The sequence below is a fragment of the Amblyraja radiata genome, chromosome 10 (genome assembly GCF_010909765.2).
Source record: "Amblyraja radiata isolate CabotCenter1 chromosome 10, sAmbRad1.1.pri, whole genome shotgun sequence".
Classification (NCBI taxonomy): domain Eukaryota; kingdom Metazoa; phylum Chordata; class Chondrichthyes; order Rajiformes; family Rajidae; genus Amblyraja; species Amblyraja radiata.
Genome location: NC_045965.1, coordinates 53,894,889 through 53,922,348, shown reverse-complemented (window position 1 = coordinate 53,922,348; position 27,460 = coordinate 53,894,889). Strand labels below are relative to the sequence as shown.

Below are 27,460 nucleotides of genomic sequence, written 5' to 3'. Positions count from 1 at the left end.
GCTGTCCAAATAACTGAAGCCTTACGCCATGATAAAGGTCCAAAGACTTTATTAACGACATAGCATAGGTAACTTCATGCTAGCACGTTTTTCTAATAATGCGGGAACCAGGCAGGGAGGGTTACTGTAAAGCTAGTGGGCGTAACTACAAAAGCATGACTCATAAAATGAGTGACACTGATCTACACAAAGCCAGGATTGGACTCATAAGCCACTTGAGAGTCAATAAAAACAGAATGTAGACCATCATCCTCGACCTCGAGGGATAGCCACAACGACGAGTTGAGATCCCAACACTGAACGTTGTGGCATCATGCCAGTTACTGCTGATCCAAAAATTACCCATTTATCCCAACTCCCTACACTTGCCTATATATTACCCTCAGCACTCTTAGTCTTACTTTAATTGCCAGTTTTCTGGGTAAGCGTGTCACATGAAAATCAGTTATGTGACAACCTTTAAAAATACTTGGACAAGTACACGGACAGGAAATGTTTAGAGGGATATGGCCAAACATATGGGACTAGCATAGATAGGCCATCTTTGTTGCATAGGCAAGTTGGGTGTTTCTGTAGTGTATGACTGTATGACTCTAAGTTAAGATAAAATTATCTAAAATGCTTTGTAGGCCACTGTTTGAGTACTGTGTTCTGGTCACTGCATTACAGGAATGATCCGTTTGCACTGGCAAAGTGATTTATACGTTTAATGCCAGGACTCAAAAAATGTGTTGACATGCTGAATCTCTTTAAACATCTAAGAAAGTAGGGGAACGCCTTCTTCATGATTACATCTTTGTGCCGGGCCCAGGCCAGGTCTTCTGAGATGTTAATACCTAGAATTTGAAGCTGGTACGTCTCTCCACTGCTGACCCATCCCTGAAAACTGCCACAAATATTTCTTCAGATGTACTCTAGAAGGTATCCTGACTGGTTGTATCATGGCATAGTATGACAATTCCAATGTAGGTACACAAGAGGCTGTAGAGAGTTGTGGACTCAGCCTGATCCATTACTGGCGCAGTATTCACCATCTTTGATTGCAATTGACTTTGAGATATGCTCTTTTTTGTATAAATTGTTTTTTTTTTAACTCAATGTTTGAAGTAGGGTTGAAATCTGATGTTCATCCCAGTCTGCAATTGCAGTTTGAAGGTGGGCTTCGACCCCAATCATCACCTATTCCTTTTTCTCCAGAGATGCTGCCTGACCCACTGTGTAACTTCAGCATTTTGTGTCTATCTTTGGTTTAAACCAGCATCTGCAGTCTGAAGAAGGGTCTTGACCCGAAACGTCACCTATTCCTTCTCTCCAGAGATGCTGCCTGACCCGCTGAGTTACTCTAGCATTTTGTGTCTAACTTCGGTTTGATCCAGCATCTGCAGTTTCTTCAGACATTCATTGTTTTTATGTTTGCTTCTTAATTTACCTATTGAGTACTGTGTTTGCAAACCCGATATGGCTGCTGCAAGTAAGGATTTCATTGTTCCTTTTCGGTACATGTGATAATAAAACATCGTTGACTCCAACCAAAACTTGGCTTCAGGTACTAAAGCCGCGCATGTGCAGAAGAACTGGTTGAGCGGCGGCAGTTTCCGATCCTGCATAGGTGGGCAGAGAGGTGAACGGAGCTTTGGCCGACAGAGCAGCACCGTTTGCGGGCTGGAGGGATAATGGAAGGCGACGGCACCGGTTTGGAAGAGTAAAAACGCACACCTCCAGACTCAGAGTTTCTTCCCAGCTGTTATCAGGCAACTGAGTCACCCTACCGCAGATAGAGAGCCATCCTGAGCTACTATCCATCTCAATGGTGATCGTATCTAGGTCTATCCTTGACTGGAATTTGCTGGCTTTACCTTGCACTAAACGTTATTCCCTTTATCACGTATATGTACACTGTAAATAGGTCAGTTATAATATTGTATTGTCTTTCCGCTGACTGGATAGCATGCAACAAAAGCTTTTCACTGCGCCTCGGTGCATGTGACAATAAACTAGACAGAAACTAATAAAACAATCTCGACTGAGCCACAGGGAGACGTTGAGCAAGCTGGGATTCTATTCCTTGGAGTGCAGGAGGATGAGGGGTGATCTAATAGAGGTGTATAAAATCATGAGAGGAATAAATCTGATAGATGCACAGAATCTCTTGCCCAGAGTGGGGGACAGAGGACCAAAGGACATAGGTTCAAGGTGAAGGGGAAAAAATTAAATAGGAATCTGAGGGGTAACCTTTTCACACAAAGGGTGGTGGGTGTATGGAACAAGCTGCCAGATGAGGTAGTTGAGTCAGGGACCAGCCTAACATTTAAAAAAAACGGTTAGACAGGCACATGGATAGGACAAATTTGGAGGGATATGGACCAAGCGCAGACAGGTGGGATTAGTGTAGCAGTCACGGTGGCACAGCGGTAGAGTTGCTGCCTACCAAAATGCAGCGCCAGGGACCTGGGTTCGATCCCGACTACGGGTGCTGTTTGTATGGAGTTTGTACGTTCTCCCCGTGATCTGCGTGGATTTTCTCCGCAAACTTTGGTTTCCTCCCAAACTCCAAAGACATACAGGTTTGTAGGTTAATTGGCTTGATAAAATTTTTTTAAATTGTCCAAGTTGGCGATTACAAGATTCAGAAGGTTGATTGTTGGCCGGTGTGGGCAGGTTGGTCCTAAGGGCCTGAATACTCTGATTACTCGATAACTCCATGACTCCAACAAAAACTTTCTAGCATCTTTGCTTGGGCCTGAGCCAGGTACTAAAGCCGCGCGTGCGCAGAAGAACCGGCCGGGCTGACCACACCCCCCCCCCCCTTCCCCTCACGTTACGTCACGTCCGGTTGAGCGGCGCCGGCAGTTTCCGCTCCTGTGCAGGTGGGCGGGGAGGTGAGCAGAGCTACGGCCGTCGGCACGGCGCCGTGTGAGGACAGACAGACAGACAGGAGGACTGACTGACAGAAGGACTGACTGACAGACACACTGACAATGGACGGCGACGGCACCGGGACGGCGGCAGCAATGGCGGGGGGCAGGCTCCCCCGATCCGCCCCGCACCCGCTCTCCAAGGACGTGCTGGGCTACGACGACGACGACGAGGAGGAGGAGGAGGAAGACGACCTGGAGGTGTATAGTAAGGTGAGTGTGGGGATGGTGGTCGGACCCTGGGGAGGAGGAGATGAGGAGGGGTCGCGGCAGGAATGGGAGCCGCTTCTCCCCCCCCCCCCCCCCCCCCCAAAGACCCAGCTTGGCTTGGAGACCCTGCAGCCGTCAGTTCAAGCCGATGCACCGCCACAACTTCCCGAGCTGCCAGCAAACTCCTTTGCAGAAAAGGGCACAAAGTAAGTGCTGGAGTAACTCAACAGGTCATAGAACTGGAGGTAGACGCGAAAAGCTTGAGCAACTCAGCGGGTCAGGAAGCATCTCTGGGGAGAAGGAATGGGTGAGGTTTAGGGTTGGGACCCTTCTTCAGACTGATTGTATGGAAGAAGTTTGAGGGGGAAACTGGGAGATAGGAGAGACCTGACAAAGTGTGGTATGCAAAAGGATGGCATAGAATACTGGAGTAACTCAGCGGACAGGCAGCATCAAAGATCTTATAGCAATTGCCTTCCATTATCTTTGGGCAGCATCTCTGGAGAAAAGGAATGAGTGACGTTTTGGGTCGAGACCCATCTTTGTTACCCATTCCTTCTCTCCAGAGATTTAGTTTTTATAAATCAAAATAAACTTTATTCATGTAAATAAATTAGCACTGTACCGGAGCTGTGCAGAAAATTCAGGAGCGGTTTTTGGAGGCTGTACATTCAATTCGTCGTTGCATGGTGTTTACACAAATCACCTAATTTTACCACACATCCTTACCACTGTTAACTCTCTTCCCTTATTTGATGTTGCCTATCCTGCGGAGTTACTCCAGTATTTTGTGCTAACGTGCAAACCAGCATCTTTAGGACCTTCCTACACGTATTAGGTGGGCACAGGTCAGGAATGTTTTCGATAGGCTGAATGTTGGAGAAAAGGTCAGAGATAAAAGCAGAAGGTATGAGAGAAGGATTTAAAGAGATGCAAATTGTGAAGCCAGCAGAAGGAACATAGGCAGAAAGAGAGGGAAGAAATGGGAGAGAGTCCTTCGAGTTTGAGGTGGTGAGTTAAACTCTGAAGGGCACTGACCTGAAATGTCTGTCCATTCCCTCCAAAGATGCTGCCTGGCCCGCTGAGTTACACCATCAGTTTGTTATGAATTGGGTGCTGTTGCCGACGCTATTGGTTATTATGGCAGTTGCTGTCATTATTATTGGTGCTCTTCTTCCTGTTACTACTGCTTTGGTTTATATTGTAGTAGATATTAGTTTTATTAGTATCGGTGGTGTTCTCCATTGTTTTAAATCAGCTTAAAACATTTGGATTTGAAATGAAAACATTTGAAATGAAAACAAGATGTTGTCAATGCTAGTCCAGATGAAGCATCCTGATGCAAAATGTCAATTGTTCATTTCCCTCCAAAGAAACAGTCTGACTCACTAAGTCAGCCCTTATGTTATTGGGAATATTTTGAAGGTCGGGTAGATTTCTGGCGATAGAGAGTTTTGGCTGCAGCTCAAGTTTAGATCTGTTACAATTGCTTTTCATGTAACTGTTGTTACTTTTATGACTTAATTTCTTCTGATCTTACTGCACATAATCTATATCACAGGTTTTGAGTGCAGTTGGTGAAGGTAAAGATGGGAGTTAGAGAACAATAGTTGTGAATGTTTGAAATGTGAAATTTTAAGAAACATTTCTGCGATTATATGGACAAAATCAAGCAACATCTGGGGTGAATGAATCAACATTTTACAGCATTCATTACAATATTGGAGAGAATTAACAGCATCAATTCTTTCATGGCGATACTGGATGTTGTTATGTGGGCAGTTCATTAGATAGAACTAGCATTTAGTTCTGTCGATGGCACTGGGTTAAATGTCCTAGTAATCTGACAAGTTCTGCCTCTGTTCTTTTTGGTGGTGTTTGTCAGCACTTTACAAGTAGCTACTTGGACATAATCATCTGGTGAGAATTTGTGCCCGCACAGATACAATTGAAAGAACTGATTTGAAACGGACGTTTTGAGAGAGCAGGGAATTGGAGGGACCTGCTGATTTTCTGTATGATCTGTCTGCTACTGTTGGCGCTTACAGGTTTGGTTACTTAGTATTATTTGTTTTAAAGAAGTGTTGCAAGATTTTTTTTAGCTATTTAAAGTCGGGGTGTGGAGAATTGTATTGAATTTTTATAGTCGGCCTGCCCCGGGTGAAGATTACAGGTTTGGTGACTTAAATGTCTTTAAAAGAAGTGTAACAAGATTTTTTTAGTTATTTAAAGTGAGGGCGTGATCGCCAGGGTGTGGAAAATGTTCGACTTGCTTTTGGAAACAAGTTAATTAATTGTGATATAGATTATGAGCAGTAAAAATATATTCAACTTGTCATAAGGTCTTAAATAAAAGGAGTAGAATTAGGCCGTTCGGCCCATCACGTCTACTCTGCCATTCAATCATGGCTGATCTGTCTTTCCCACCTAACCCCATTCTCCTGCCTTCTCCCCATAATCCCTGACACCCGTACTAATCAAGAATCTATCTCTGCCTTGAAAATATACACTGACTTGGCCCGCACAGCCTTCTGTGGCAATTCCACAGATTATCCACCCTCTGACCAAAGAAATTCCTCCTCATCTCCTTCCTAAAGAAACATCCTTTAAATCTGAGGCGATGACCTCTAGTCCTAGACTCTCCCACTAGTTAAAACTCTCCCAACCTGTCCGTCCTTCTGCAGAGCCCATGCTTTCTCCACTCAACCTGCCCTTCATCTATTTTTGTATCATCCACAAACTTGGCCACAAAGCCTTCAATCCCTTCATCCAAATCATTAATATACAACGTGAAGTTGCGGCCCCAGCATCGAACCCTGCGGCCAACCTGGTCTCTGGCAGCCAACCAGAAAAAGCCCCCTTTATGCCACTCTTTGCATTCTGCTATCCAGCCAACCTGTTATCCATGCTAGTATCTACCTTTTGATATCATGGGTCTCATCTTCCTTAGCAGCATCACGTGTGGCACCTTATCAAAGGCTATGGCCTCTGGTCCTGGAATCTCACCAGTGGAAACATCCTCTCCACATCCACTCTATCCAAGCCTTTCATTATTCGGTAAGTTTCAATAACATCTCCCCCTCATTCTTCTAAACTCCAGCGAGTACAGGCCCAGTGTCGTCAAATGCTCATCTTATGTTAACCCACTCTTTCCTGGGATCATTCTTGTAAACCTCCTCTGGACCATCTGAAGATGTATATTAAGTGGGTTGTATGGCGGGAGAGTGTTGTGAAGCCTGTTAGCAGTTGAAAGCAGGTTTAACCTTCCTGATCAGGCACCAACATTGCCCAATAAATGCAGGATTGAAACGTGTAGAAGTTGAGATCAGGACACAGGCAACAATGTTTGATATAGAGCTTGGAATCATATGTCATGCAGTACACAGAACATCCAATAGTGCTCATGTCATCTTGGTCAAAGTATCTGAATAAATTATTCATATTTTTGAAGGGAGCTAGAAACTATGAATTGGATAAGAAAATTGTTGCCAAGACAAACTATCCTTTTAGGGAGAGCAGGAAAAATCTAAAGCAGATACGTTGCAAAAAAAGTTCCTCCTGTTCATTATAATAACAACTCTTATTGGGCTTAATCCAACTTTGAAGTCCATTAAATCATTACTTGCTCTGAAATTTACAAAGCTGGAATTGATTTGCAGAGATGTGAAATGTGGCACTCAGCAGTTTCCTACCTTTCTGTTAGCTGAGGTTTGTTATTTATTCAATAGCTGCTCCTACTTGTAACTCCCTGTGAATTATTTACAGATAATGCTTATTTTTTCCAAATCTTATTCACTGTATCTCTTTTAATTTGTGAATTTTAATAATTTTGACCGCAGTTGTCTTTAATTTCTACATTTATAGAATAACGTATGTAAAAAGTGACCGATCGACAGATTGTGCCAGTTTAGTCTTTTGTGAGTTATTCAACTCTGTTGTTACCCTTCTTTATCTTTTTTATTTTGGTTTCTTTGGTCTATAATTATGTTGCTAGTTTTGTAAAGCAATAACCAATTTCTATGCAGTGCTAAATAATTTAAGGGTTCACCTTTTTGTAACGCCAATAATTTTTATAGATCTCTTTTTCTTTCTCAGTTCTTTCACTCATAGAATTGCACCGAAGATAGACACAAAAAGCAGGAGTAACTCTGGAGAGAAGGAATGGGTGATGCTTCGGGTTCAGACCCGAAACATCACCCATTCCCCCTCTCCAGTGATGCTGCGTGTCCCACTGAGTTACTCCAGCCTTTTGTATATCTTTGGTTTAAACCAGCATCTGCAGTCCCTTCCTACACATATAGAATTGTACTGCATAGAAATTGGTTATTCTGTCCATCACACCCACGCTGACAAGTGCATTAATCCCATTTTCTTCTCCTTGTCTAAAATATCGTTTATTTTATTTAACACCTATGTTCTTTATTGAAAGTTAGTACACTTTACACACCTCATTCTCAAGAACTCATGATGCTACATAATTTTAAGTGTTATCGTTATCATTTTCATTTATCTGCCACATAAGGCAAAGATTTTGGTGGAAATTAACTAATCAATCTTACCAGGTGAAGAATACATACCTGCAGGTATATTGGACAAAAGTAAACAGCTTGCCTCTGAATGCCCAGTGAAAAACATCAATATCTGTTTCAATAGACAATAGGTGCAGCAGTAGGCCATTCTGCCCTTCGAGCCAGCACCGCCATTCAATGTGATTATGACTGATCATCCCTAATCAGTACCTCGTTCCTGCCATCTCACCATATCCCCTGACTCCACTATCTTTAATAGCCATATCTAGCTCTCTTGAAAGTATCCAGAGAACGGGCTTCCACCACCCTCTGAGGCAGAGAATTCTACAGACTCACAACTCTCTGTGTGAAAAAGTGTTTCCTCATCTCCATTCTAAATGCCTTACCTCTTATTCTTAAACTGGGGCCCCTGGTTCTGGACTCCCCCAACATCGGGAACATGGTTCCTGCCTCTAGCGCGTCCAAACACTTAATAATCTCCATATATATGTTTCAATAAGACTCCCTCTCATCCTTCTAAACTCCAGAGTATACAAGCCCAGCTGCTCCATTCTCTCAGCATATGACAGTCCCGCCATCCCGGGAATTAACTTTGTAAACCTTTGTAAATAGCTACAGATTTTGCAACCAGACCTTTGGGCGTGCTTCCACTTGCAAAATACCATTTCGCTGGAAGGGCGTTGTGGTCAAGTGTTTAATAGAATGTGGTCAGTGATAGGGGAGGACGTCCATAATTTTACGAACGAGGAGATGGGTTGCTATTTTGAACCATTGCAATTTTTATACATCGACAACAGCATGTTCAAGATCTTAACTCAGTGATATCAAGGAATGCAAATGGATTTCAAATCTATGTGAATTAATTATACGCATGCATTTTGCCCTTGTGACTGTAGTTTAGAAAATGTTATTAAAGAAGTCATAGCAAGTTGATGCAATGCCTGTAAGGGTACATATGATTGCCACAGTGCATTAGAAATGGAGGATGTGAATGGCTGGATGGGGTGACGAAAGGGGTGTCTTTGTAGTGAAATGCTCTAATCTGGCTCATGTTGAACTGCTTCAAGGTTGTTTGACTTGCCTCAAAAAGCTTGTGGGGAGTGGTAAGGTGGTGAGCATGGGTTAAGCTTTTTGTAATAGAGAATTCGGGAGAGTGATTCCTTTTCAGGGAATAATTGTTTGTTCTCCCATATCTTAAATGTGACACAAGATTCTAAAACTGTAGATTTGTTAATTCTCTGCAATCGCATGTTGAACTTTCCATTTGCCAATTTCTTGATCACTCGCCCAATCTTTCTAGATCTCTTTGACTTTTTTGTTCTAAGCAAAAGGCTGACCTGCCAATGTTCACATTAGCAAACCTGGCAGCAGTTTATTTCACCCTTTCAACTACTTCTTTAAACTGAATGCTTGAGAATCCAGAGCAGATCCTTGTGGCATCCCACTGATACACATTGCGGATCTGCAAATGACCCATTAATCCTAATCTTACAATTTTTTAGCCAATCTATTACCAGGAAACTCAAACATCCTGATCTTTTATGTGGCGATTTATGGATTTCCTCTGGAAATCCAACTCTACACATACTGGATGTGTAGGAAGGAACTGCAGATACTGGTTTACACCAAAGATAGACACAAAATGCTGGAATAACTCTGCGGGTCAGGCAACATCATCGCGACCGAAACATCAACCTTCTTTCCAGAGATGCTGAGTTATTCCAGCATTTTGTGTTTATCTTCTTATTCATATACTGGAACCTCTTTTTTTTAAATGTTATTTGCCCTATCTACAAAGGATTATAGCAAACGTGTCAAGTACTATCTCCTATTTAAGTTCATATTGATGCTGTTTGATTGCCATATGATTTTCTAAATGTCTTGCTTTAGGCCTCATGTTTATATTGGGATAATTAAAGTCTTCTATCGTACCTACCATGTAGTTTTTTGTGCTTCATTGTAATCATTCTTTGAGGATGTATATCTGCTTAATCTCTCCTTGTGTGACAAACGCAAAATTAGAGATGAATACTTTCACAGCTTTTCTTTGAATGCAAGAGTAACCTCAGTTAAGGAGGCCAAATCAGTACATTCGAGATGCAGAATCACCAGGGTGCTCTAGATTTGGGCTATAATCCTGCTATAACTGCCTTAGTAATGGATTTCAGCATTTTTCCAGTCACTTTAGTCCAGCTGCTCTATAGATTTTAGCTATCTATTTCCCTCCAATAGTGGCATTCTCTTCGTTTTCTAAACTTTTGGAAACTCTTCTGAATCCAAGGAAAGTTGATAGTTAACGATATACTAATCCACCATCTCTTAAGGTGCTTCCTTTAAAAATCTAGAATGAAGGGAACACTGACCTTTCACCTGTTAGTTGAAAGATGGTCATGGAGGAAACTGGGGTCGCAGACTGTAAGGCAATATTCCTTATGATCAAAAATAAACATTTTTGAACTGTCATTGTGACAGCTCCCCCAATTTTGGCATGTCTCCAAATGTTAGTGAGGACTTTGCATGCTCGACTCAGCCGATTATGTCTTTATTGTTTCTGTGAGTGATCATTAGATTGACCCACCTTGGTATCCTAGGCATTTCATATTGGCTTCATATGGCTCCAGAGGTTTAAAAATCATGTAAAGCAGTAAACATGGCATCTCACATGAGGTAGATATGATAACATTTGGTGCTGGCTCGAAGGGCCGAACACCTATTGTCTATTGTCTATTGCTAGATTTACTTCCCAGAAATGCATTAGTGAAGCAGATTAACTTTCACAACTATATTATTCCAGATTTATTGATTTAGTTTATATTTGCCGTTTGAATTTATTTCCCTAGATCATTTAAATGGATCTCTCGATTAGTTCAGAAAAAAATGATCCCGATACTACTGCTTCTCAGATGAGGTCAATTGATATAATTAAAATGCTCATGATCCTGTGAGAATAAGCTGTTTTGATTATTGGAGGGCAGGGATCAAGTGATATATAAATCTCCAAGGCTTGTATCTAATCTGAGAACCATTCTATCATTTTTAAATCACATTTTCCAATGTCTGGCAGGCTGAGAGGTATTTTAATGTCGACACCAGAAAGTGCAGATGGTTGAATCCTGAGCAAAACACAGTGCAGAGGAACTCAGCAGGTCAGGCAGCATCTGTGAAGGGAATGGACAGAGGATATTTCTGGTCGGGACACTTCTTCAGATTGATTGGATTTGTAGGGAGAAACTTGGAAAAGAGGGATGGGAGTGGTACAAAGCTTGGCAAGTGAGAAGTGGATACAGCTGAAGTGGGTTTGAGTGGGTGGAGTAGGCTGTAAGTGAAAAGGAGACATAGGTGCCAGATAAGGAGGGAGGGATAGATGTCAAGATTCAAGAGAGTTTATTGTCATGTGTCCCAGATCGGACAATGAAATTCTTGCTTTGCTTCAACACAACAGAATATAGTAGGCATGAATAAATAAAAACAAAACCTAACAGATCAGTGTGACCATATACCAATGAATATATATATATATATATATATATATATATATACAGATAACGTGCAATGGGCTATTAATGATCAGAGTTTTGTTTGAGTTGAGTTTAATAGCCTGATGGCTGTGGGGAAAATGCTATTCCTGAACCTGGATGTTGCAGATTTCAGGCTCCTGTACCTTCTACCTGAAGGCAGCGGGGAGATGAGTGAGTGACCAGGATGGTGTGGATCCTTGATGATGCTGGTAGCCTTTTTGAGGCAATGGGTGGGAAGGGGGATAAAAGGGAAATGCAGGGTGAATTTGGGAAGATGGGGAAAGGAGAAAGGTGACAGGAGGGAGGAGGATAGAAGATGTTTGTAGAAATTTGTGCATACTGCGGTGTGGGACATGGTAAAAGGTGGAATGGTATTACATGAATGCGAGCATTCAATGTTCATGCCATTTGGATTGTAAGGTAGCAAGCTATTTTTGTGCAACCAATTTATTTCAGCACAAGAAATTGAGCTTAGTCATGGGATCTTCAAGTGAGACTGATCTCGGGAGAGGAAATAAAGGACCACATGAGGGGATAGATCAGAAGATCCTTTTATACTTTATTTTCACTCCCATTTCCAGTTCCCAGTTTATTTTAGAATGAGGAAAGATAGTGCATAATAATGTATAGGGTGATTTCACGAAAGGTCACTGGAGCGTAGATCCGCACCCACGTGACCGAAAATTTTAACTGGAGTACATGCGTCACTTCCGGTACATGTTAGTGAATGGGAAAACACGCACTTTCACACCCGTTAAAAACATCGAAAACGGCCTGTTTTTGAGCTGCAATTAACTGTACCAGTCGGGGTGACCGTGAGGAACAGCTACCTAAATTTACAGTCCAAAAAAAAGATAGAAACTAAGGTAAATTCAAGAGGGAGCTGAAGGTATAAAAACAGCGGAAGTTGTTAGCGGACATTTGCCGTGGAGATTTAAAGACAGAAAATATCGGGAATTATCGCGTTTGCTCGCTGCATTTCATCAAAAGTAAGGCATCATTGACTTTTTATCTTTATTCATTTGTTATATGAAAAGTATTAAAAGTTAAAAATCCGTCAGTAAAATTGCAAAATCGCCCATGGTTCTCAGGTGGGTTTTAACATGCAAAATGAAAATGCTTCTGAAGCTCCATTTACCATTTAAATAATCGTAAACTATCAATGCGTTTTGAAATACATTTTACTGAGATGCAAGCTAAGGAATGGGATAATTGTCAGCTGTTTGTTGGACAAAAGCAGGACATTTTATTATTTGCCAAAATATATTTCTCAATGTTTCTTGTTTAAAGCCTGCACAATCACCCAAACTACTTATTTATTTATTTATCATCTAATAACAGACAAGCCTGCAACATGGAATGATGTCAACAATCCTGATTGGGCTCCCACTGTGAGCAGGATAGACAATGTGCACAAGAACGCCATCAACTTGCAACAAGAAGAGTATTAAAGCAGGTACACAAAATTGCTGGGGAAACTCAGCGGGTGCAGCAGCATCTATGGAGCGAAGAAAATAGGCGACGTTTCGGGCCGAAACCCTTCTTCAGACTTCAGTATTAAAGCAGATTTGGTTGCAGCTCAAGCATCTATAGCTCTGCAAGTTGATGGCGTTCTTGTGCACATTGTCTATCCTGCTCACAGTGGGTGCCCAATCAGGATTGTTGACATCATTCCATGCTGCAGGCTTGTCTGTTATTAGATGATAAATAAATAAATAAGTAGTTCGGGTGATTGTGCAGGCTTTAAACAAGAAACATTGAGAAATATATTTTGGCAAATAATAAAATGTCCTGCTTTTGTCCAACTAACAGCTGACAATTATCACATTCCTTAGCTTGCATCTCAGTAAAATTTATTTCAAAACGCATTGATAGTTTACGATTATTTAAATGGTAAATGGAGCTTCAGAAGCGTTTTCATTTTGCATGTTAAAACCCACCTGAGAACCATGGGCGATTTTGCAATTTTACTGACGGATTTTTAACTTTTAATACTTTTCATATAACAAATGAATAAAGATAAAAAGTCAATAATGCCTTACTTTTGATGAAATGCAGCGAGCAAACGCGATAATTCCCGATATTTTCGATCTTTAAATCTCCACAGTAAATGTCCGCTAACAACTTCCGCTCTTTTTACACGTTCAGCTCCCTCTTGTATTTACCTTAGTTTCTATCTTTTTTTTGGACTGTAAATTTAGGTAGCTGTTCCTCACGGTCACCCCGACTGGTACAGTTAATTGCAGCTCAAAAACAGGCCGTTTTCGATGTTTTTAACGGGTGTGAAAGTGCGTGTTTTCCCATTCACTAACATGTACCGGAAGTGACGCATGTACTCCAGTTAAAATTTTCGGTCACGTGGGTGCGGATCTACGCTCCAGTGACCTTTCGTGAAATCACCCTATAGCACCAGTTGTCTACAAATTTAGAAAGCTTGTGCTATCTTGCCTTCTCTATTGGAACAATATTCTTCTGTTCCTGGTTTTCCAGTAACTCAGATCATGTTTCAAAGAGAGCATTGAATGTATTCACAATATTTCAAGTATCGTGACATGGCCAGTTGTAGGTCAAGAAAGAAGCCAATTCTTGATGTACTTTCTTGGTATCTGCTTTCTTGTTCATGAAATTTTCCATGCTTTCAATTGAAATTTACATGCCTTTCACTCAGAGAAAGTAGTGTTTTATTTGTGCTCTTTTGTCTCTGCAGGGAACCAGAGCCTATGGTTCTTAAAAACATCATTGCTCATTAAGGAATTCTGCTGGCCATTGTGCCAGTGTTCCAAATTAGGTTCTAGCACAAATTTTCAGCCACAATGCGCATCTTTGTTAGTGGGGGAATTAAAGCCTGGTTTACAAAATGGAAAGCAAATGCAGAACAAATTATTTAACCCCATTAGTTCATTCTGTTTAAAGATTCCAATTCCCTGACATGTTGTATTTATAATCCCGTTTCATTTAAACATATTTTTTCCAGCCAAGTTCTCTGACATGGAGATCATTTTCATTCGCTAATGATTTTTAAACTATTCCATCCAATTCTACACCTAATCCGCTGTGACAGTTATCTCTCAATACTGAGATTGAGTCTTTGTATATTAAGCATGTAATCCAGATGTGCTTTAGAAGGACAAATAAAATATTTCAGTTATCTGTTATTGTAGATTAAGACTGGGAAGTCTTCAACTATTTTGCTTTTCTGCCATCATAATTTAATTTTAATTCTCTGAAACCTTTTTGAAATATTAAAGCCACATTTTTTCAATTGGTCTTTAAATGTCATTATGTCCCTTTACCGTTTCAACTCTTTTTAGCCGACTAAACATTCTGCTTTTCCTCAAGTCTTGTTTGAATTAGACTCTGATTTGCACATTGGTTCCTGTTCTAGGTCTTGCTTTAGAATTTCCCCTTAAACTCTGCAGCTTCCACCTTTCTCAATGCAGCCTTTGTGAAAGCCTATCTCTTGCTAAGGTCCTGTTCTAAATGGTGGATATTCATCCTGAATATCTTTTCCTATCCAATAATCTAGGATGCTGTGAACAGTGATTTTTAACTGTTTACTCAACTAAGTTTCAGTTGTGAGAAATTGCTATTGCAAATTAATGTTTTGTAGTTGCCACAAAGCGAGAAATTAATTTACCTTTTAAAGCTGCAGAGTAAAAAACATGTGACTTTCAACTATTTGATTTGGTAAACAAGTGGGGTGGAGTTGGAACGTGTTACGGCTTGGTTGCCAGTTAATTAGTCAGGTGAATCACTAATAATGCTTGGGTGTTCAAAGTTGGCTTCCTGCAGCACAGTGGTGCATTGAGTACACTCTGAATTTTAAGTAGCTGAGGCAGAGGCGATGGTGTGATGTTGAGTGGGATTAAATGGAGACTCAGCACTTGCATTAGATGCCAAGTCTGATGCCATGTTTCAAAAATGATGTTGGTGGATTGCGGATGTTTGATAGTCAAGTAGCTGGTGAGTAAATTATCCATAAAAGTGAGGTCTGGCAGGACAGCTGAATCAAATACCAGCAGAGATTCTGTCAGGCAGGATCAATCTGGAACGGCAATGTTGCTTAATTTGCTGAGTTCCTCCAGCAGATTAAAGATGATAGAATCGGCAATAACAAATTATCTCTTTTACAATACAATACAATACAATTTATTTGTTGTCATTTGAACCTAGAGGTTCAAACGAAATTTGGTTTCTGCAGTCATACAAACAAGAAGAAGAACCAAGACACAACACAATTTACACGAACATCCATCACAGTGAATCTCCTCCTCACTGTGATGGAAGGCAAAGTCTTATCTCTCCCCTGCACTCCTCGTTCTCCTCCCGATGTCAGAGTCAAAGCCCCCGGCGGGCGATGGTAAATAAGTCCTGCGGCAATTATAAAGCCGCGCCGGGTGATGCAAGGCCCTGCTCCGGGTCTTGGTGTTGGAGCCCCGGCGTACGCTAACAAGTCCCGCGGCCATTTAAAGCCGCGCCAGGCGATGTAAGGCCCCACTCCAGGTCATCCTCAACCCCGCAACTCGGGCGGGAGAAGTCGCCGTTGCGGAAGCCCCGAAAAGCGGTCTCCCAGCAGGGACCCGCGGGCTCCCGGTGTCACCGTCCACCGGGCCGGCGGTTGGAACCTCCGAATCTTCTGGGTCGGGTCGCAGCAGCACTCCACCACCGCTCCTCCCGCTCCGAACTCGGCCAGCTCCGCGATGGTGAGTAGTCCGCAGCTCAGCGACTGGAGCCCCAGGTTGTTCCGGTTGGAGGCCGCTCCACGGTGCTTGGCCCCAACGACAACGGAGACCCGACAGAGAAAAGGTCAGGTTCTCCGTGCAGGGGAAAGATTTAAAAAAGTTTCCCCACCCCACCCCCCGCCCCCCACACACATACCCAGTTTAAAAAAAAACAAAAAACTACATACAAACGAGACAAAAAAAAAGAAAAAAATGACAGACGGACTGCAGAGGCCACTGCGACGTGAGTCGCGCAGCCCACCCTTTTGAAAATAAATTGGGATAGTCAACCTGTTTTTGCGCATAAGAAGTTCTCTTTTGTCAGTTTGTGAAATTTATTTTGAAAGGGTGACCAAGAGGAGTGTGAAGGCAGGGTAGTAGAAATTCTTTGCCTTGACTTTAGCAAGGCTTTTCATGAGGAACCGAATGGGAGGCTGCTCTTGAAAGTGAGATCACAAGGGATCAAGGGTGTGGTAGCAAACTGGATACAAAATTGGCTTCATGGAAGGAGTCGGGGGTGGTATTGAAAGATTGTTTTTCAGAAAGAAAGGAATCTAAATTAATGTATATGCTATCACAATTTAGTGGATTTATGAAAAGTGAACAGTTTCACTAATTGGGCTGATTTGACGATGTAGGTAGAAAAGTAGGTGGGAGTATGGTATGCTTGGATTTTTATTTGGCTTGCAATTAAATCTTGCACAAGAGGTTGGGGAACTAGTTTGGGATGCTTTGAAATAGGGCTAATATGCTAGCAAGCATTGAGAATCGGTTGACCAGATGCAAAAGAATTGCATGTTGATTGCATGTTGAAAATTGTCACATTGACCTTGGAACTTATGAATCGAGTATTTTTGGAATTCTGAAAAAGAGAACCTTTTGAAGGTCTTTGGGCGAAATAAGACCCTGGACAGGAAAGTGTATGGGAGTAAAAAAGTAATACTAATATTGATTTAGTACATGCCTGTGATTAATCATAGCTCAGAAATCTCGCTTTTGAAGCTTAAGCTGATGAGCTTGCCAAGAAATTGAGTGGAACACATTATAGCTTCAACTGGATTTCTGTGCTTGGTCTACCGAGCCAAATTCTCTGATATATGAATGACTTATTCGTAAACCTCAAGAACAGATGACTCACATCTTTCATTTGACCTTGAGATTTGCATCCAGCAGCCTACTATACCTAGTTAGAAAATGAGATCGAAAAAGTAAGCACCATCTAGTGTCTAATGCCCATATTACACCATGGGGAGCCTAATTCCATGCTGCGGTCTATTTAAACCACACACGCACACACCTCTCAGCGGGTGCAGCAGCATCTATGAAGCGAAGGATTTCGGGCCGTAACCCTTCTTCAGACCTATAGGGGGGGGGTAATCATATATATATATATTTCTTGTGAATATGACTGTCATCATATATATTTATGTATAATTTCATTATATAAAAATAATGTTATGAATATATTTGTGAGTGTGTATTTTGAATGAGACTGCCGCAGAGGTCTGGCTCCTGAACCAGCCTAATTAATGGGTGAGGGCAGTTCCTGTGGGTTCCCCTGTTTACTGAACCCCACTGACTGCCAGTGTGCAGAGTGGGGGTCCCGGCCATAGTGGGACTGGAGCACTGCAGGCTGGGGGAAGGCCAAGGCATCTTCCACTGACAGGAAAATGCCTAACCCTAACTCGCCCCCCCCCTTCCAGAGCTGCCAACGTCTGGAGCCGCTTTGGGACTGGTCAATTTGCGTCCGACCTCAATGTCAAACGTGCATTGATTGGACAATTACTCTCGGAAAATTGGAAGTTTTCCTCGTATTTAAAACAATATGCAGGTTTTGGTCTTGCCGAGTTTCAGGCATGATTTATATAATATTTTTACACAATATGTTAGAAATTCAGGCAGTTCCATGTTGGGTCACGAACTTGAACGAAAAAGCTCCTCAGCCCACAGCCTATATGTACTATTTTACCTCAGAACATGGGACAAAGACTAGCTCATTTTATTTTTTCCCTCGTCAGGTTTACTGACATGCAAATTATCTCAGGTATTTTCTCAATATTTAGGAAACCTCTGGATGCGTGGTTGAATTGTCAAGGTATAGTAGGCTGATGGTCAAGTGCAGGTAAATGGAAATAGTATAGACAGGTACTTGATGGTTGGTATGGACATACTGAGCTGAAGGACCTATTTCCCTGCTGCAAAACTCTGACTGTGGCTGAGGGATAGACTCTGTTCTCCCATGTGGAATTCTCTGCCTCAGAGGATGGTGGAGGCCAGTTCTCTGGATACTTTCAAGAGAGAGCTAGATAGGGCTCTTAAAGGGGTAATGGGGAGAAGGCAAGAACGGGGTACTGATTGTGGATGATCAGCCATGATCACTTTGAATGCTGGCGCTGGCTCGAATGACCGAATGGCCTACTCCTGCATCTATTGTGTATGTTTTGTTAAATTATTTATTGGAATGAAATGTTTGATGGATTTTCTATGCTGGAACAAGAATAGTGCAGGTCAAATTATAATCTTAAAATAATTATTTAATAGATTTTAGAAATAAGGATTTTCTAATGTTGATCTACTATTTGCAATGAAACTTGCCAGATGCAAGTTAAAATATTAAACCTTGAAAAATACACTTTAAGCAGATTGTTCAGAGCCAGTTATAATGATTTTTGTTTTCTCATTACTTTAGGAATTTCCAATTTATCATTAGTTTTGAAAGTTTGCAAATTTGTAGAACAGACACAGGCCTTTCAGCTCACGGTGTATGTGGAGAACATGATGCCAAACTAATCTCTTGCACATACACATGATCAATATCACTACATCCCCTGTATATTCAAGTTAAAAGCCTCTGTAACGCCACTATCGTATCTGCTGCCACCACCACATTTCAGGCACCATTTTGGCTTCTTGTGTTGCCCCTTTTGGAGAGTGTAACTGTTTTGGCTCAAATTCCCTGCTGCTAAGACTGTCGGGTGTAAAAATATATAAATACACACTGGATGGAATAAGAACTTGGGACTCTTTGAAACTTCAAAGTTTTAGATACCTTTCAGATAACTAAGTTGTTGAATTTCCTTGTACATGGACTTTCTTTAACCTTAGCTGCTATTTTATTCTCAACTATACTGATGTGCGTACATCCAAAAATTAAATGAGATGATTTTCGGAAATGTCAAATGATGTAAATGGAGGTTATAATATTTGAAATTGATATTTATACGTTTTATTCAGTTGCAAAGGCAAATCTATCAGAACAGACCTATAGAGCATTAGTTATAATTTATGAGTAAAGAAGGCAAGAATAAAAAAGGTAATTTAACAAATCAGGAATCTGAAAACTTTATAATCCACAAAACGCAGTGTAAGAAAATTTATTATTTTAAATCTTTTGATTGACTTATTCTGTTAAAACCTATTTCCATGGTCTGCAGACCTGATTTAAACTGGTTTTCTATACTTGAATAGGATTTTCCCATGTCATGGCTTTTATTTAGTCTGCACTCATGTACTCTAATTACTGCTGTATATTCCCAAATTACATTTGTTTTAAACTTGTTAGTGACAAAAGTGGCAATAAACTCTTGTTTCTTCTTTGATGGGGAAAGAGGAAAGGTTTTTGGAACTACTCTGAGTGAAGATTTTGTATTTATAATTATTTTTGTGTTTTTTCTAAAGTATCTCAGAGCACTTTGTGGTTGGTGAAGTATTTTTGAAATGTAGTCGTGGTTGTAGTAAAACACTACGGAGTTTGTGTACAACAGCTTCCAATATATAGTGTCATGTTGAGTAAAAGATAAGTATTACGAAGTATAATGGGAAGGGTAAGTGACTATCGTGATTTGTCTTTCAACAGAATGGTACTTTCGCTGATACCAGTTCTAACAGTATCACCATGCCGACTTCACCTTCCTCCATGACTAATCAACACACTTTGGACGATGAACCAGACAAAGATCTTTTTGTCGCAGTAGATGATCCACAACAGCATGCCACTGCAATGGAAACCTATTTTACTTACAGAATATTGACAAAGGTAAAAGATAAACTAATTACTCAGGTTTGTGGTTCTTGTATTGAATTCAGTAAGCTGACAACTTAATTATGCTTGCATCTTGTTCCAAAGTAATGAATTTGCAAGTAAGTTCCTAGTGAGCAATGTGGTGAATGACAGGTGAGAACTGATAATAAACGACAAAACAGCAGTTCCATGGCTCAGTTCATTCATGTTTCAACGTACCATGATGGTTTCTATAATTAACTGCAGCCAAATATGGATGCTTTTTAGCAGATTTCAATTTTTTACAATTTTGTTTTGTTGGGCAATTTTTACAAGAAATGTTAGTAGTCCAGCTTTTAACACTGCTACACCCAAAATCTCTCTCATGCTTTTGTTATCACCTAAGTTAGTCCTTAAGGTGCTACGTTTGAATGCTATTCACCAGTATAACAGGCCAGTTAAGAGCACTGAATGATTAATATCTATAGGTTATTATTCTTTACATTAAGCTGATCAAATGTCTGCTTAAAAATAGCTTTAAAATATTGAGCTTTAAAATATTGAGCAATTCTGTTTAGATTTCGTGGCTCTCCACTATGTTAAGATGTACTAAAATTAGGCCACATGATCTCATAAGATGAATTTAGCTTAAGAAAAAATAGCCTGTACTAACTAAACTATAGGATTTCATTTCATATCATAGCAGTGGTTTGTAAACACACATTTGAAATTAAAATGAGTGGTATTTAATATAAAACATTACAATTTGTGAAAACTTAAAAATGTAACTTAATTTAACAAAACTGACGCTTCTGTACAATGTACATGGACTGACTTTTTGTACTTGAGTAAGAATAGTCAACTAAACACTCTAAGGTATCTAAGTTTATCTTTATATTAGAAATGGTTTAATTAAACTTTGTTTGCAATATGATGCAATTTCATTACTTTTATGCATTTTCTAATTGAAAATTCTATTCCAAATGTTGCTTCGGGTGAAGTGGAATATCTTGGAAGTGTTTATTTGATCGTTATTTACATTAATTTGGATAACAATTCTACTTTATACCCTTTTAATCAATTTGCAGTTTAAATTAATCAAATCACTTAACGATGAAAAGATTCGAAACAATAGTAACTCTAAATTTATTCAAATTAAGTCTGAGTGAAAATTATGCAACAGAAATGTTCCTTTTCCTCTCTGATTTCAGCATGATTAACGATTTAGAAAGCTTATTTTACATATACAACAGTTAATGTTATATATTCTTTACTGAATTATAAGAAACCTGCAGAATAATTGTATGGCTATTGTCTTTTTATAATGGAGGGAATCTGACAGCAACTTGTAGTGTAGACCATCACGTAGATAAATGGAGAAATTCAGTTGCTGTTGATGGTTTCCTGCATCTATGCAGGGTGTGCTGCTGCCGTCACCTTTATTAAGATTTGTAGAAATCAGTGAACTGAGGAGAACATGAGGTATTTACAAACAAATTCACTGTTTCTAAAACAAAATCCCAGAAAATGTTATGCTTGTTACATGAGGTGTAACTGGATTTTAATGGCGTAATCAACGCTTAATGTTCTCGGGGCATGAAGAGATTAGAAATGTGGTGATTTACCAGATCATTGGTTGCGGAAACAGCTTGATGTGTAGCACGCCAAAACTAAATAGATGGAAAATAAAACAATGCAGGTGTTGGAAATCTGAAACAAAAGCAAAACTGCTAGAAATATTTAGCAGATCGGGCAGTATCTCTGGGAACAGCGATAACCACTTCACAGATTAGTTTTTTGTGGTCACTGGGCAGTTGAATTATAGCGTGTTTGTTTTTCACTGTTCAAATTTTATACTGAATTTGGGAAGAATGTTAAATACATTACAGGTGCACAACCTTTTATCCGAAAGCCTTGGGACCAGACACTTCTCGGATTTTGGGATTTTTCGGTTTTCCGAACGGAAAGTTTTTAGCGTAGATTTTAACATGTGGCTCAGTGGTAGAGTGCTCGGCTCGTGGCCGCGAGTTTGCGCCTCGATCCCAGCAGTTACCCGGTCAGGGCCGGCCTTTAGCCGATAGGACCTATTTCTCCCAATTGGGCCCCGCGCCTAAGGGGGCCCCGCGCTAGAGTAATCAAATCAATTGGAGCAAAGATCTTATAGCGCGCAAGATGGTCCACTCCTGCGAAATACAATGAACTGACGCGTAGTCCGCACCGGAGCGTAACCCCCGTCATTTCAGTAACCCGACCCGACTTCAGTAATGCTTCTCGCAGCGTTGCGGGGGAACAGTTTAGGTGTTGTTAAATGTTTTAAATGTTTTTTATCACTTCCTTTTTAAACGGCACATGCCTTGTACTTTTTAAACGGCACATACTGCAGATGCTGATTAAACCGAAGACAGACACAAAAGGCTGGAGTAAATCAGCGGATCAGCCTATACGTGATAATAGGAGGAAATAGGTGATATTTCGGGTCGACTTTTTCAATAGCTGCCATGAGGGGAGAAGCGCCGGCACCAAGAGTGAGCGAAAGCGTGGACAGACGGACGAAAGCAACGTTCATAGAGCGGCGTTGGTAGACATTTCGGGTCAAGACCCTTCTTCAGACTGATAGTCAAGGGAAAGGGAAACGGGAGATATCGGCATATCTTCCATTCACTTGTCCTTGGTACCGTCCATAGCTCTTGATCCTCTTTCCCCTGAGTCAGTCAGAAGAGGGGTCTCGACCCGAAATGTCACCTACAAAGATCTTTGGTCACCTATTCCGACCTATGATCGTTGCTTTTGTCCGTTCTGTCCGCGCGTTCGCTCGCTCTTAGTGCCGGCGTTTCTCTCCTCAGACTCCGACAAACAACCACACACACAGCATGTCCGGCAGATCGCTGCGGGCCGAGAGAGAGTAGAGAGGTAGAGGGGGAAGAAAGGGGAATGGAGAAGGGGGAGGTGCCCTCACGCTCCTGGGGCAGCTCTCCCGTCCCTCTAGTCGCCGTGCTTCACGCACACAGCCCCGGCTCCCGCCCTCCCCCCTCTCTCCAGGAAGACGCGGTGAACAATACACGGAGGGCCGGGCCGGGGGTTGCAGCAACGTTTACAAACCTCGGACTCAGCTCATGCCCGGACCCAGGCATCCGTTCCCGCCGCTGGACCTCTCCCTCCCTTCCCTTCCTCGCTTCCCTTCTCTCCCTTCTCTTATCTCCCTTCTCTCCTTCTCCCCTCAGACTCCAACAAACACACACACACACACACACACACACACACACACACACACACACACACACACACACACACACACACACACACACACACACACACACACACACACACAGCATGTCCGGCAGATCCTTCCTCTCTCTTTTCCCTTCTCCCTCCTCCCTTTGCCGAAACCCTTCCTCAGACTGATAGGGGGGGACTGATAGGGCAGTCTGAGGAAGGGTTTCGGCCCGAAACGTTACCTATTTCCTTCGCTCTATAGATGCTGCTGCGCCCGCGGAGTTTCTCCAGAATTTTTGTGAATCCCTAGTTCAGTGAGCGTCCACCGAGGGTCACCCGGAGAGGTGACCGCGGAACCTCTCTGGGCGACCCTCGGTGGACGCTCACTGTACTAGGTCTAGGGATTCCTACTCTCCCAGGCAATATACCCTCCCTTTTTTCCAGGACCGAAAATGTCCGATTTTCGGAGCTTTTCGGTTTCCGGAATTTCGGATAAAAGGTTGTGCACCTGTACCTTATTTTACCAAAAGGATCTTCTCAAATATAGCTCATAAATTTCCTTAGTTAGTACATGTGTGAAGTTGCAGCACTTTTAAAGCCAATATACAAAACCATATCTGATTTATGAGGAAATAATATCTTGAATAAAATAATTGTGAGGTGAGGCAATTAATTTCTGACACAGCTACTGTCGATTTAATTTCTTGTGTTTGGTTAAAATGACACTTCCCATTAATGTTTTATTTGTGGTATCTATCTGCTGTTCAGGAAATTAAAGGTAAGCTCTGTTCGGTATACTTTCAGCTGCCAGTTTTATTATCTATCTTAACAGCATGAAATGGGGATATTGAATAGAACAGTGATGCAGCAAGTGGAGCTGCTAACTCGTCTTCTGCTACCCAGTCTCAATCCTAATCTTCGGTGCTCTCTGCATGGAATTTGCACATGTTCCCTGTGGCTCTATGGTTTTACCCAGCTGCTCCTATTTTCTCCCATATCCTAAAACCCTGTGGTTTCGTAGGTTAATTGCCCCTCTTGTGTAGATGAGAAATAGAATCTGGAGGAAAGTTGGGAATGTAGGGAAATTGCATGAAGAAAAATTAGGTGAATGGGCTTTCTCTGATGTAAACCTGATGGTTGAAATGGACCTCTATATTTCAATGAATATTGAACATTTTCACACTAGAATTAGTAAGCTCTAGATGTATTGTGCTAACTATCTTTTACTGAAGAGATGTGATTTTGTAAAATAATTAAAATGTGAACAGTTGTCATTATTGTGAGAAACTTGAGTGTAAAATTAATTATTTTAACAATTGTTAATTATTTCTAGTGAAGGTAGGCAAACTTTGCAAAATCCAATGCAAAATATCAGGAAACTAAGGAGAATATTGTGCCGCAACCCTGATTCTTTTTGGAATCTTCATGGAGATTATGTTCTCCCAAGTAGATATTTTCTGTTCAATAAAGAACGTGAAGCAGCTGCATTAAACACTGAAGAATCCTGAAAGCATTTGAAAACTTTATATAGTGAAATAGTCTGAAAATTGCAAATGATGAAAGCTGGAAAAGTTTTGTCAAATTAGGTGCAGGCAATTTAGCTGAATGATTTGTTTGTTTGTTAAATGCATGTGAAATGTGGAAACTATTCTGATTTGGATTTTGGGTGGAGCCCTGATTATTCAGAATTTGTGATTAAAATGCAAATTTACAATTGAAATAATTTTTGGTCTGTTTGTGTAATAAAAATGAATGAGCAATCTGAGAAATGTAATCTTAATCTCTACATTTATAGGACAAATGCTCAAACAAATGGCAAGATAGACAAAATAAAAAGTTGGAGTAGTTTTTTTGTTGCTGGGTAAAGATCAGGTATTCTGATATCGACTGATCTCAATGTTGGGGGAATGAGTCAGTCTGTAGTGGAATTTAAAGTGAGGCAGCTAATCAATAAACTATTTAAATAGACTAATTACAAACTTACAAATAATAGGTGAAAGTTGAAATTTGAATCTGTGCATAATGGTGGAATAGAAGTGCTAAGGGTGTTTTTTTATTGTTGAAGAGCTAGATTGCTGGTATAATTAAGACTGCAACAGGAATGTGCTGAGCATCTTAATTACAAAATATATTAATTATTATTTTGTTTCTTTTGAATTGAGGGATTGATTGAGAAATGTTAGATTCCTAAATCAGTCACCAAGCATATTCCATTTAATATCTAATTGGATGCTTATGTAAGGCCTCTAGTAAAACATTAATCGGAGAGGTTACATCTGTCACTAGGGAATATATACGTGGTGATATGGAGCTTAATGAAGGATCACCAGGTTGGTTACTGGCATTAGTGGTGAGGATTGTCTTATGAAGAAGGGTTAAGCAGTCTGGATCCAGAGTTTAGATTTGGTGATGATATCATTGAAACAGAGCAAACTTTTATTCGGTCTTGCAGAATAGACCCTGGGGTGATGTTTCCATGGGTTTTAGGAGTTGGATTCTCGTGCCAAAATAAGGGATAAGCAATTCACAATTAAAAAATGTTTTTTTGAAGAAAGGTTCACCTAAGGGTAGTGAATCTTTGTATTTATCATCTTGAGGGCCAAATACATTGAATTATTGATATAATTCAATATAGATTGATTGAATATTGAAAGGATGGAGGAATATGAAATTAATAATGAACGTTCCTCTGGTATAAGATCTCCTTGAATAGTAAAGCAGGAATTAGGGTCGTACTCCTGAATGTATTATGTTACTTTGTAGTGAGAAGACAAGGAAATGAGTTTGCTCTCGTGATGAATCTAGTTGCAAACACAAGTTGACTGCCATAGCCTTTATTGCCAGAGAATTTGATGGAGTCGTTAACATAGCTGAGATGGTGCTAGTGTATGTTTGGAACAAGAACTGTTCGACATACCAACAAAAACACAGGCAATGCTGGGGCCGATGCGAATATCCACGGCTACACATTTAGCAGAAAGTGAAAGGAGTCAAAAGAGAAGTTTGTGCATGAGAAGAAGTTCTGCCAGACCAAAGAGAGTATTGATAGAGAATTGATTGGGTCCCTGGTCAAGGAAGATCCAGAGGGCCTTGACATCTTCCTAGCATGGGATAGAGGTAAAAAGAGACTGAACATACCATCTTACTCATCATGGTAAGATGCGGCTTTGGGTGCCTACAACCTGAAGGTTGAAGAGTGTGTGAGGTGTGTTGGAAGGGACAAAGGGGATAGGGTGGAATAAAGATATTTGGAGGTGAGCTCAGTGGGGTGGGAGCAAGCAAAAACAATAGGTCTGCCAGGGGAAGGTAAACAAAAATGCTGGAGAAACTCAGCGGGTGCAGCAGCATCTATGGAGTGAAGGAAATAGGCGACGTTTCGGGCCGAAACCCTTCTTCAGACCCAAGGTCTGCCAGGGGAGTCCTGTTTATGGATTTTGGGAAAGAGCTGGAGGTGGGCAGTATGGAGCTGGGAAACGATAAGGTCGGTGGCAGTGGTGCAGAGATCGCCAGTGGTGATAAAATTGGAAACAGTCTTGGAGATGATGACCTGGTGTTTGTCTGTGGGGTCCTGCTCAAGGGGTAGGTATCTTCTTCTTGCGTATGGCGTGCACAGCCTAAAGTTGTATGACAACTTGTTCTATTTGATCTTATTTGAAAGTGCACGCCGGGTTGATTGCATTCGTTGAAACAGGGCGGACCACGTGAAGGTTGCAATCTTCCACCCCAAGGGGTAGGTATGAGGACACGTCTGAGAGCTGGTGCCTGGCCTCAGCACGGTAGAGGTCAGCCTGCCAGATTACAACTTGTAGTTGGGTTTAATAACAATGTTGGGATTGTTACTGAGTGAGCGGAGGGGCTGAGGTTGGAGTGGATTAGGGAGGTGGAGAAGTCAACTCAATTGATGATGTACCAGCAGTTGGAAATTAAAACGCTCAAAGAGGCTAGAAGGTAGGCAGGCAGGGAGAGTCCATGAGAAGGAGGAATGCTAGAGACGGGACACGTACCTATCCACACCTTGAATTAATCCACCTTGCCTGTCAGGCCCCTCGCATTAAAAAGTATACAATTTAATCCAACAGTCCTTCCTCATTAGGTAGACACAAAATGCTGGAGTAACCCAGCGGAACAGGCAGCATCTCTGGAGAGAAGGAATGTGTGACGTTTCGGGTCGAGGTCCTTCCTGTTGTGTTCCTGCCCATCCTGTCCAGTGAACTTGCTTTCATCACCATCCATACCAATTTCAATCCTCTCACCTGCCTCAGTCCTACACTGGATCCTGTCCTCTGCCAATCTGGTTTAAACCCAACCCTATAGCACTAGCAAACCCACCTGCCAGGATATTGGTTCCTGTCCA

The 27,460-nt window shown here is 41.2% G+C and overlaps 1 protein-coding gene across 4 annotated transcripts in view; it reads left to right on the top strand.

Annotated features, from left to right (window-relative positions):
- The first annotated feature begins 1,670 nt into the window (after window positions 1-1,670).
- Window positions 1,671-27,460, top strand: part of snx7 (sorting nexin 7) — a 48,310-nt gene continuing 22,520 nt past the window's right edge. The window contains exons 1-3 of one of the 4 annotated variants that reach the window (XM_033028885.1): window positions 1,671-1,690; window positions 2,990-3,128; window positions 19,750-19,929. In XM_033028885.1, coding sequence (XP_032884776.1) covers window positions 1,674-1,690; window positions 2,990-3,128; window positions 19,750-19,929 — 336 coding nt within the window. In that variant the 5' untranslated portion in view covers window positions 1,671-1,673. Of the gene's footprint in view, window positions 1,691-2,821; window positions 2,932-2,970; window positions 3,129-14,995; window positions 15,136-19,749; window positions 19,930-27,460 lie in introns of those variants that run through there. The other 3 variants (XM_033028884.1, XM_033028886.1, XM_033028887.1) reach the window with 3 other exon arrangements.